Source organism: Hylobates moloch, unplaced genomic scaffold (assembly GCF_009828535.3).
Source record: "Hylobates moloch isolate HMO894 unplaced genomic scaffold, HMol_V3 SCAFFOLD_14, whole genome shotgun sequence".
In the NCBI taxonomy this organism is placed as follows: Eukaryota; Metazoa; Chordata; class Mammalia; order Primates; family Hylobatidae; genus Hylobates; species Hylobates moloch.
Genome location: NW_026652289.1, coordinates 89,590,566 through 89,601,564, shown reverse-complemented (window position 1 = coordinate 89,601,564; position 10,999 = coordinate 89,590,566). Strand labels below are relative to the sequence as shown.

The window sequence follows — 10,999 nt, the reverse complement described above, 5'->3', positions numbered from 1 at the left end:
CTTAAAAACACTATACCAAGTTAAAGGAGCCAAACCCAAAGGTCACATATTGCCTGATTCCATTTACACGAGATGTCCAGAATGGGCATATCCATAGAGACAGTTTATTAGTATTTCCCTGGGGCTGGGAGCAGACGGGTTGGGACTAGGGAAATGACTGCTAATGGTACAGAGTTCTTTCTGGGGTGAGGAAAATGTTCTGAAATTAGATGGAGATGGTTGCACAACTTGGTGAATATGCTAAAAACCACTGAATTGTGCAATTTAAATGGGTGAATACTATGACATGTGAATTATATCTCCATTTTTTAAAAAAAAGTTAATGAAAAGCAACTTTCTTCTTATTTTTAGGGACAGGCAGGGGAGCCCAGGGGCATGTTGGATATGAATGTATCTTCAGCCTTCACGTTACCATTGGCCAGAGAGAAGAGTGGCCCCAAACTCTGAAGAGCGCTGGCAAGGCTCCTCATTTTCCCCTCCCTAGTCCCCACAAGAACATCACAGTATGGCTTGGCATTTTTTTTTTTTTTTTTTGAGACGGAGTCTCACTCTGTCACCCAGGCTAGAGTGCAGTGGCGTGATCTCGGCTCACTGCAAGCTCCACCTCCCGGGTTCACGCCATTCTCCTGCCTCAGCCTCCCGAGTAGCTGGGACTACAGGCGCCCGTCACCCCGCCCGGCTAATTTTTTGTATTTTTAGTAGAGACGGGGTTTCACCATGTTAGCCAGGATGGTCTCAATCTCCTGACTTCGTGGTCCGCCTGCCTCAGCCTCCCAAAGTGCTGGGATTACAGGCGTGAGCCACCGCGCCCAGCCTGGCTTGGCATCTTTAGGGCAGATCTCAGTATGCCTTGCATTCCAATTCACCTCCAGAATCCCAGCACTTCCTCCAAGGTCAATCCTCATGAGAGTCTCCAACCTCATCCCCACTTCATTTTCCTCATTGTACTTACCATCTTTTATTCATATCCCACCAAATTCTGGCTTCGTTAGCTATACTGCAAATAGTAGGTGCTCAATAAACTACTAGTGAATGAATGAACTTGAAAAAAAAAGCTTATGCAGACATCTGTACTGGATGTTATTTAAAAGATGAAATTTCATGGTTCAAATGTATTTTTCTCCTATAAAAATGTTTTCTTTTCCATTTAAATATATATCTAAACTTTGAGAAATCTTGCACAAATGGCATTTTATTAAAGACAATCTAATTTACAAAGCTTTGTAAATTTTAAGAAAAATATTCATAGATCATAAAAAATTTCAATATGCAATATTCAAATTTACAAGAAAATAAGCACAAATTTTAGACAGTGCAGTTATTGCTGCACTCCTTTAATTCCTTATCCAGCGCCCAAAAAATGTAGACAAACCCTAAAAATGTAGCAGAAGCATTTCCGCACACTGGTGTCCATTATCTAGTTTGTGCACAAATGTTTCCACTAGATTTATAGAGTACTCTTCAGAAGAAAGAGGCGAGGGCTGGTCATTTGGTCACCCTTTGGACCTTTTGCAACTCTTCAATGGGTTTCCATTGTTGGTTGATTGTTATAAGCTGATGGGAAAAAAGGAAAAAAAACCCTTTTGTTAAAAATTTGACTTTTTTTTTTTTTTTTTTTTTTTTTTGCCAGACTGGAGTGCAGTGGCACGATCTTGGCTCACTGCAGGCTCCATCCCCCGGGGTTCACGCCATTCTCCTGCCTCAGCCTCCCCAGTAGCTGGGACTACAGGCGCCCGCCACCTCGCCCGGCTAATTTTTTGTATTTTTAGTAGAGACGGGGTTTCACTGTGTTAGCCAGAATAGTCTCGATCTCCTGACCTCATGATCCGCCCGCCTCGGCCTCCCAAAGTGCTGGGATTACAGGCGTGAGCCACCGCGCCCGGCCTAAAATTTGACTTTCATTTGCATGTCCCTCTTTCGGATTTGTCCACACTCCCCTTTAGAAAAAGCATCACCATTGTGTTTGTACCTACCTCTTTCCATATCTAAAACATGCACAAAATAGTAATGTGAGCTGGTTTCTATCCGTCCATCTTTTTAAAAAGCCCTTGGGCTCCTAAGTGTTATGGGATCAGAGGGAAAGATCAAACACATGTGCCCTGTCACTTAACAGTATCCAGATTTTTTTTTTTTTAAGACAGTCTTGCTGTGTTGCCCAGGCTGGAGTGCAGTGGCACAATTGCAACTCACTGCAGCCTCTGCCTCCCAGGTTCAAGCAATTTTCGTGCCTCAGTCTCTCCAGTAGCTGGGTTTACAGGTGCGTGCCACTACACCCAGCTAATTTTTGTATTTTTAGTAAAGATGGAATTTCACCATTTTGGCCAAGCTGGTCTCGAACTCCTGACTTCAAGTGATCCACCCGCCTCGGCCTCCCAAACTGTTGGCATTACAGGTGTGAGACACCGTGCCTGGCCGGTATCCAGATTTTTAAGTTTGCCAGGTATTATGTGAGCCATAAGTTCCAAAAGTGTATATGCTTCTCGTGAGTGGATGGACAACGCTCCTGGCATAGAGTAGGCTCTCAAAATCTCCTCACTTTAATTACTCGATGAAGGCACAATTGATCTAAGTTACACAATAAGGGTAAGGTACTAAATCTATTTTGCTAACAAAGGTGCTAAGGTTTGGGCAAAATGGAAATCATTTATTTTTAATTTAACAATACCTTTTGAGGTACAGTAGGGTCCACAGTTTCCCAAGGTTCTGGATTTCTTTTTCGATCAAGGCTAAAATTAAACAAAGCCAATTAAACATTAAAGTATGTGAATTTAAACCAACACCGATACTGGGTCTATAAACATGCTAGGGACAAAACCAGTCTCATACTAAGGCATTTGTCTGCTAATGATCAGGAACCATCAGTAGTAACTAAAATTGATGGAAAATTCTCTAAGGGAGTTTCATGGTGTGGCTCAAACATTAAGCATCAGTTCCTCTAAAGGGTAGGAGGTCCATATTCTCTTGATTGGGCTACATTGGGGAAGGATCCCACAAACCAAATAACCATGGGAGCAGAACTGCTAAGCTAAGAACATGCAATAATGTTCTTATCTCAGTCTGTGGGAGGGGCAGGTTGAACTCCGAAGGTGGTGAACTCCAGGGCTCTAGGCCCCTCTGCCAGCGGGTTAGAGGACTGCCCTCTCCAGCCCTGCACCACCCTCCATCAGTTTCAAGTTTATCTTTTCCTCATATTCCAGGATACATGTTTTTGTTTTTTACTTTCTTCTACCCAAAGTTGAGATTAGGTTCATCATAGACAACTGAATCTATCAATTCTACCACATTAGTAAAAATCTAATAAGCTAAAATTTAAAATTTTAATTAAAATGATTGTTTTATGATATATATCTCCCAAAACCACTGAAGAACTTTAAATTTCAAAACTTAAACAAAAAAAAACAAGCTTTACTTCACTGCCGGAGAGTGGAGAACGGCCAATGGGTAAAAGAATAAACACAAGAAATAAACTAATTTGATTAATATCATGGGTTTTTAAATTTTTTTTTTTTTTTTTTTTTTAATTTTTTTTTTCTAATTTTCATTTTCTGACCCATTGGTAGACAATATCATAGGAGTTTTCTGATAAAAGATGCTTTTTAACCCTGACTCCCAGTTCACAATTTGGCATTCTTATCCATGGGAAAAAAATAGGAAACTTATACATTTCATAAACTAAAGGTCATCCAAACACTGCCAAAAACGTTTTTATAAATTGAGACCTACTTACATCACATCGGTTTTCCAAAGAGAATACACAGCGAAAGATGAGGCTCCACCCGCCGCCACACTCACGAACACCACCAAGGGAATGAGCTAACAGATAACAGGTGGAGGGGACACATTCAGACACTTCAATATGAAACATTTGAAATACAGCAAAACAGCTATATTTATTTTATACTTTTTTCAAAATCTGTGCCATCTTTTCATCTTTAAAAATTAAAACTTTAGTCAAGATTTTCAATTGTTTTTAAAACTTACTTCCTTCTTTTTCATCAGGAGTTGGAAAAAGCTCATGATGACTTCAGCGAAGAACTGCCAAATCTAGAAATTAAAAATCCAAAGTATTGATCGCCTGGTGGGCGCCAAACCGTCCACCGCGCTCCGCAGGCCAACTGCGGGCCGGCGCGTCCGCGTCTCTGCAGATGGGAGACTCACCTGGACGCGGAGCGGTGCGCACGGACGATGGTAACGCCCGGAACCGAACGGGCCGGCGGCCTCCTCACCTTATATATAGCGACCACAACCGCCCCGGGTGGGCCGGGTCAGCACGCTCTGGTCACGCGCCTGGGGCGGGGAGCGCGAGGTACCTGACTCGCTTTCCCCGTTGGACACGCGGCTCCCGGGCGCCCCCAGCAGGACATTGTGCGGCTGACGTGAAGCGGCCGAACGCGGGCGCTGGCGCCCCCTGCCGCTCGCCGCGGTCTTCCTTACCTGCCGACCCCGGTCGCTCTTGGCCACTCCTGGCGCTTGTGAGGAGTTTAGAGGTTTGGGGAGTAGGAGGTGGAACCCCCTAAGAGGGGAGCGCTGATAGCCAAGGCCTGAGGGAAAGCCAACCCTTCTAAAAGGGTATCCGGGCCTGGCGCGGTGGCTCAGGACTGTAATCCCAACACTTTGGGAGGCTGAGGCAGGAGGATCACTCGAGTCCAGCCTGGCCAACATGACGAAACCACGTCTCTACTAAAAAAAAAAAAAAAAAAATTAGCGGGCGTGGTGGTGCTTGCCTGCAGTCCCAGCTACTGAGGAGGGTGAGGCAGGAGAATCGCTTGAGTCCAGGCCTTTGAGGTTGCAGTGAGCCAAGATTACATCACTGTATTCCAGCCTGGGCAACAAAGCAAGACCCTGTATTAAATAAAATACAATAAAACAAAATATTTAAATAAGCAAATAAGCAAACAATAAAAGGGGGTCCGGAAAAATGAGCCGCAGACCCGAGGGTCCCAGGAGAGGCTCCCAGGTGCAGGCGGGTAAATTAGAATTAATCCAATCATATTAAAAGTTCCAAAATGTGGTGCTGTGCACCTATGGAGATAATTAAAATTAAATTGTAAAGTTTATTTCAGAATAACTCCCAGGGCGTCCTGACTTTTTCTGCTAAAAAAACAAAAACAAACAAACAAAAAACCACAATAAAACAAAAACCTGAGGTCGAGGGAGAACAAACAAAAGAATCAGCTGGGCAGGTTGTCAGGAAAAGGTCTTTCTGCAAACGACCCTGCCGGCTGGTTTAGTCTTTGGGTTCCCTCCTAACTCTCCTCTAAGCCAGCAACCTCACTTTGCAGTTTGCAGGTGGCTGCAATGGTAACAATTTCACAGAGCCAGGGGCTGTGTGTGTGCCAGACACTGAGCCAGATTCCCCTCGGCAAGGTGGGTGCAAAGTCTTATTAAGACTCAGAGAGGCTCTGGTCACGTCACTGGTAAGTGGCGGCGATGCCATCAGAACGCAGGTCTGTCTGGTGCCCAGCATCATGGTTCTGTCTGCACCCCTCTGTTAAATACTGCAATAAGTAAAGGACCAGTTATTTTAAAACAAACAGTTTGAAGTTCAAGCTGTAAGTTAAAGTTAAAAGGCAACATCTTAACGTTCCCTGAAATTGGCTAGACCCTGCTCTGTTTCAACCCTATTTTCGTTCTAAACCTGGGTTTTGCAGTCAAATGGACCTGAGTTCAGAGCCTGCCCCTGCTATACTTTTTATTAATAGCTGACTTTAAGTAAACTACTTAACCTTCATGAGTTTCAGTTTATATATCTGCAAAATGGGGGCAAAACTAGCGGGAGAGAGAGTTGGAAAAAATGTTAGAATATATGTAAAGCATTCTGCCCTGCTTGTAGTAGGCACTCAATAATAGTTACTATATGCAAAGATTTGGTTTTTTGTTTGTTTGTTTGTTTGTTTTTTTTGAGCCAGAGTCTCGCTCTGTCACCCTGGCTGGAGTGCAGTGGTGTGGTCTTGGCTCACTGCAACCTCTATTTCCTGGGCTCAAGCAATTCTCATGCCTCAGTCTCCTGGGCCTCTGGGAATACAGGCATGTGCCACCATGCCCAGCTAATTTTTGTATTTTTAGTAGAGAAAGGTTTTGCCATGTTGTTCAGGCTAGTTTAGAACTCCTGACCTCAGGTGATCCGCCCCCGTCAGCCTCCTAAAGTGCTAGGATTATAGGTGTGAACCACCACGCCCGGCCTCAAAGATTCGTTTTATGTAAGGCCGATCATAAATGTAGTTTCCCACTCCCTTACTCTGGCAAGGGTTCTTACTCTTTAACCCCAGGGCTGTAACTAGAGACATTTGCTGATTGGATGGATCTACGTTATATACTTCAAAGAAAATTCAACATTAATTCTCCTTGGTTTGTATTACCTAGAATCAGAGAAGCCTTTTAATGAAAGACGTCTAAGGCTACTTCTGTCAGAAGGTTCTACAAAAAAGCCTCATGTTTTTAACAAACAGAAGTTTTTCTAGGATGGAAGGAAGGGAGGGAGAGAGAAAGAGAAACAGGACGAAGAGAGAGAAGAAGAAAGAAATCTTACATTAGTATTTCATGAGCCCAAAATTGAAATTAAAATGTGTAGCCATTGCCTATTAATGACCTTAAACACAGAGCTGTGCTTTGCCAGTACCATTTCTTTTCAAAATATAATGCAGTTTTGTAGTAGTCTAGACATTATTCTAGGGATAGGGGCATAGAAGAATTAAAAAGAGTAATAAGACACAAATCAGTTACTTCAAGGTGCTTGCAATTTAGCGCCCATAAATAACTCTAATGCAAGGCATGATCTGTTGCCAAGATAGGTGATTAATTCTAACTAAGGGGGTCTGAGAAAACTTACCAAAGGTGGGGTATTTATCTGAATATACAAAAAGACTCATCAACTGTAAAAAGACATTTTGGGGGCAAGTGGGGAACTTAAATAGGATCCAGACATTAGATGGTATTAAAGGGATATTGTTAAGTTTGTTAGGTGTGATCATGGTATCGCAGTTTTCTACATATATATGCATCTTGGCTCACTGCAACCTCTGCCTCCCAGGTTCAAGTGATTCTCCTGCCTCAGCCTCCCAAGTAGCTGAGACTACAGGTGCCTGCCACCACACCCAGCTAATTTTTGTATTTTTAGTAGAGACGGGGTTTCACCGTGTTGGCCAGGATGGTCTCAATCTCTTGACCTCGTGATCAGCCCACCTCGGCCTCCCAACGTGCTAGGATTATAGGCGTGAGCCACCGCGCCTGGCCGGCAGTTATATTTTTTAAATGGCCTCTCCCTTTTTTAGAGCTTGTATGTGGAAATATTTAAGGAAGAAATATTATGATGTCTGGGATTTACTTTAAAATACTTCAACTAGGTCAGGTGCGGTGGCTCACGCCTGTAATCCTAGCATTTTGGGAGGCCGAGGTGGGTGGATCACCTAAGGTCAGGAGTTTGAGACCAGCCTGGCCAACATCTCTAGTAAAAATACAAAAAATTAGCCAGGTGTGGTGGCCGGCGCCTGTAATCCCGTAATCCCAGCTACTCGGGAGGCTGAGGAAGGAGAGCCACTTAACTGGGAGGTGGAGGTTGCAGTGAGTCGAGATTGCATCATCGCACTCCAGCCTGGGCAACGAGAGCGAAACTCCATCTCAAAAAAAACAAAAGCAAAAACACTTCAACTAAAAAACAAATTATGAATATTTTACAAAATAATAATTATTTAATGTAGGTGATAGGTATGTGTGGGTTTGTTATATATACTCTTTATGTATGTTTAGAAATGTTTAAAATAAACATTTTTAAAATTCACAAATTATGGGTAGGTAGTTACAGATATAATTTGCCCATATAACCTTTAAGATCTGCTTATTCCTATTTGCAGCAATAAAAATTAAACCCAGAAAGCCACACTTTTCTTCCTTTTCATAATGCCTGGGTATATCAAGCTTTTGAGAGATCAAGGTCAATATGTAGTTTGGTCTTTCCCTGATTCAAGAATTATAGCACTGTGCTTTGGGTGACTCATTTATATTTTACAATTAATAATATTAAGGCAAATGCAGCAATTTTGAATTGTTTACTCAATAAATTCTGTTGGCCAGGTGCCGTGGCTCAGGCCTGCAATTCTAGCACTTTGGGAGGCAGAGGTGGGAGGGTCACTCAAGGCCAGGAATTTGAGAGCAGCCTGGATAACATACCCAGACTCTACAGATTTTTTTTTGAGACAGAGTTTCACTCTTGTTGCCCAGGCTGGAGTGCAATGGTGCAATCTCAGCCCACTGCAACCTCTGCCTCTCAGGTTCAAGCAATTCTCTTGCCTCAGCCTCCTGAGTAGCTGGGATCACAGGCCCATCACGCCCGACTAATTTTTTGTATTTTTAGTAGAGACAGGGTTTTACCATGTTGGCTAGGCTGGTTTTGAACTCCTGACCTCAGGTGATCCACCTACCTTGGCCTCCCAAAGTGCTGGGATTACAGGCATGAGCCACTGTGCCCAGTCTACAAAAAATTTTAATAATTAGCTGGGTATGGTGACGTGGGCCTGTAGTCCTAGCTACTTGGGAGGCTGAGGCGAGAGGATTGCCTGAGCACAGGAGCTTGAGGTTACAGTGAGTTATGATTGTGCCACTGCACTCCAGCCTGGGCAACAGAGCAAAACCCTGTTTCTTTTTTTTTTTTTTTTTGAGATGGAGTCTTGCTCTGTTGTCCAGGCTGGAGTGCAGTGGCACAATCTCAGCTCACGGCAACCTTCGCCTCCCGGGTTCAAGCCATTCTCCTGCCTCAGCCTCTCGAGTAGCTGGGACTAACAGGCATGTATCACCACACCCAGCTAATTTTTTTTTTTGTATTTTTAGTAAAGACAGGATTTCACCATGTTGGCCAGGCTGGTCTCAAACTCCTGACCTCAAGTGATCCGCCTGCCTCGGCCTCCCAAAGTGCTGGGATTACAGATGTGAGCCACTGCGCCCGGCCCAAAACCCTGTTTCTTAAAAAAACAACAGCAAAAAACTGTCGCCAAAACAAGTACAGTTGACCCTTGAACAACTTGGGAGTTAGGGGAACTTCCACACCCCTGCTTTCCACACAGTCAGGAATCTGCATATAACTTTTGACTCCCCCAGTATTTAACTACTAATAATCCAGTGTTGACCAGAAGCCTTACTGATTGATAATCTAAATAGTTGACTAACACATATTTTGCTTTTTATATAGACAAAGTTCTTACAATAAAGCAAGCAAGAGAAAATAAAAATGTTATGAATAAAATCATAAAAAGAAAATATCGTTCTTTTTTTTTTTTTTTTTTGAGATGGAGTCTTGCTCTGTCGCCTGGTCTGGAGTGCAGTGGTACGATATCAGCTCACTACAACCTCCACCTCCTAAGTTCAAGTGATTCCCCTGCCTCAGCTTCCCGAGTAGCTGGGATTACAGGCATGAGCCACTGGGCCTGGCTGAGAAAACATATTTCTATTCATTAAGCAGAAGTGGGTCATCAGAAAGGTCTCCATCTCTTCACATTGAGTAGGCTGAGAAGGAGGAAGAAGAGGAGGGGTTGGCTTGCTGCCTCAGTGTGGCAGAGGTGGAAGAAAATTCACATATAAGTGGACCCAAGCAAATCCCAGCGCTTTGGGAGGCCAAAAGGTGGATCACCTGAGGTCAGGAGTTCGAGACTCGCCTGGCCAACATGGTGAAACCCCGTCTCTACTAAAAATACAAAAATTAGCCAGGCGTGGTGGCACGTGCCTGTAATCCCAGCTACTCGGGAGGCTGAGGCAGGAGAATCGTTTGAACCCAAGAGGCAGAAGTTGCAGTGAGCCGAGATCATGCACTCTAGCCTGGGCGACAGAGTGAGATTCCGTCTAAAAAATAATTAATTATAAGTGGACCCAAGGAGTTTAAACTTGTGTTGTTCAAGGGTCAACCGTATGTGACTCAAGAACCTTCAGATTTTCTGCCCTTTTGCCTGAGGTTGTGAAGGCAAGACCCCAGAAAAGAAATTTGTCATTCAGTTCTTTAGCAATAAGAACACTTCCCACTCCAAAATGTAATGGAATTCATAGCCTCACCACCAGCACCCAGAGGATGGACATGAAATTAGGGTCATCCCTGCCTCTAAGCCCTGTGTACTGGCCAGGGCACTCAGAAGGCACCACCAGGCCAGTACTGCCTGGGTGACCAGGATGAGAAACAGGCACAGCTCCCAGCCCTTCAGACCCTGGCAGCCCCCAAAGCAGCCCACTCAAGACACTCACCAATATCACCCTCTGTGGCTGCCCCTGAGCCCATAATCCCTTGGGGGGCCTTCCCCACCCACCTCCAGTTACCAGCAACTTGTAGAGCCTTTCTCTACCTACTGCCACCCAGGCTTGCAGGGGTGTGGAGACATGGCTGCTTGGTTCCTACCCCAGGAATTTAGATTTTTTTTTTTTAGGATGGAGTCTCAATCTGTCGCCCAGGCTGGAGTAGAGTGGTGCGATCTTGGCTTACTGAAACCTCTGCCTCCCAGGTTCAAGCAATCCTCTTGCCTCAGCCTCCCGAGTAGCTAGGATTATAGGCGTGAGCCATTACGCCCAGCTATTTTTTTTTTTTTTAGTAGAGACAGGGTTTCACCATGTTGGCCAGGGTGGTCTCAAACTCCTGACCAGCCTGAGTCAGGTGAGGTGATCTGCCCGCCTCGTCCTCCCAAAGTGCTGGGATTACAGGCGTGAGCCACCATGCCTGGCCAGGAATTTAATCAGTCCAGCTCAGGCTTTTCTGAGAAAAATAGAAATTTCATTATTAAATATTTTTTGTCGGAATTCTTTCTCCCTGTTCCTGATGATGGATGTGTTAATCCTGACACCTCATCCTTCAGTGGCTGCCTTATGACCAGGCTTATAACACTGGATTTGCTGAACTTTGGAGGTTCCAGGGATGTTCTATGTTGTTTAAGGTTAGTCAGCCTTAAGCAATAATGTGGCCCAGAAAGCAGTTTGAGTTCAGTTTATAGGGAAAACTGTTTACACTTCCCAGTATACCAGAAAGAAGGTG

At 44.2% G+C, this 10,999-nt stretch overlaps 1 protein-coding gene across 1 annotated transcript; it reads right to left on the bottom strand.

Annotated features, from left to right (window-relative positions):
- Positions 1 to 1,171: 1,171 nt before the first annotated feature.
- CUNH15orf48 (chromosome unknown C15orf48 homolog) lies at positions 1,172 to 4,226 on the bottom strand. Its single transcript, XM_032176140.2, has 5 exons — positions 4,159 to 4,226; positions 3,982 to 4,044; positions 3,728 to 3,813; positions 2,666 to 2,726; positions 1,172 to 1,554 (listed from the first exon to the last, which is right to left on the bottom strand). The coding sequence occupies exons 2-5, from the start codon at positions 4,015 to 4,017 to the stop codon at positions 1,486 to 1,488; spliced, it is 252 nt and encodes an 83-aa protein (XP_032032031.1). The 5' UTR covers positions 4,018 to 4,044; positions 4,159 to 4,226; the 3' UTR covers positions 1,172 to 1,485.
- Positions 4,227 to 10,999: the final 6,773 nt, after the last annotated feature.

What these genes read in the sequence shown, in the direction of transcription:
- CUNH15orf48 (XM_032176140.2), bottom strand. Translation starts at nt 4,017, where the DNA reads ATGAGCTTTTTCCAACTCCTGATGAAAAAGAAGGAA. An exon ending in CTTTGGAAAACCGATGTGAT is followed by an intron (nt 2,727 to 3,727) that starts GTAAGTAGGTCT and finishes GTTTAATTTTAG; the next exon opens with CCTTGATCGAAAAAGAAATC. An exon ending in ACCCTACTGTACCTCAAAAG is followed by an intron (nt 1,555 to 2,665) that starts GTATTGTTAAAT and finishes TTTTCCCATCAG; the next exon opens with CTTATAACAATCAACCAACA.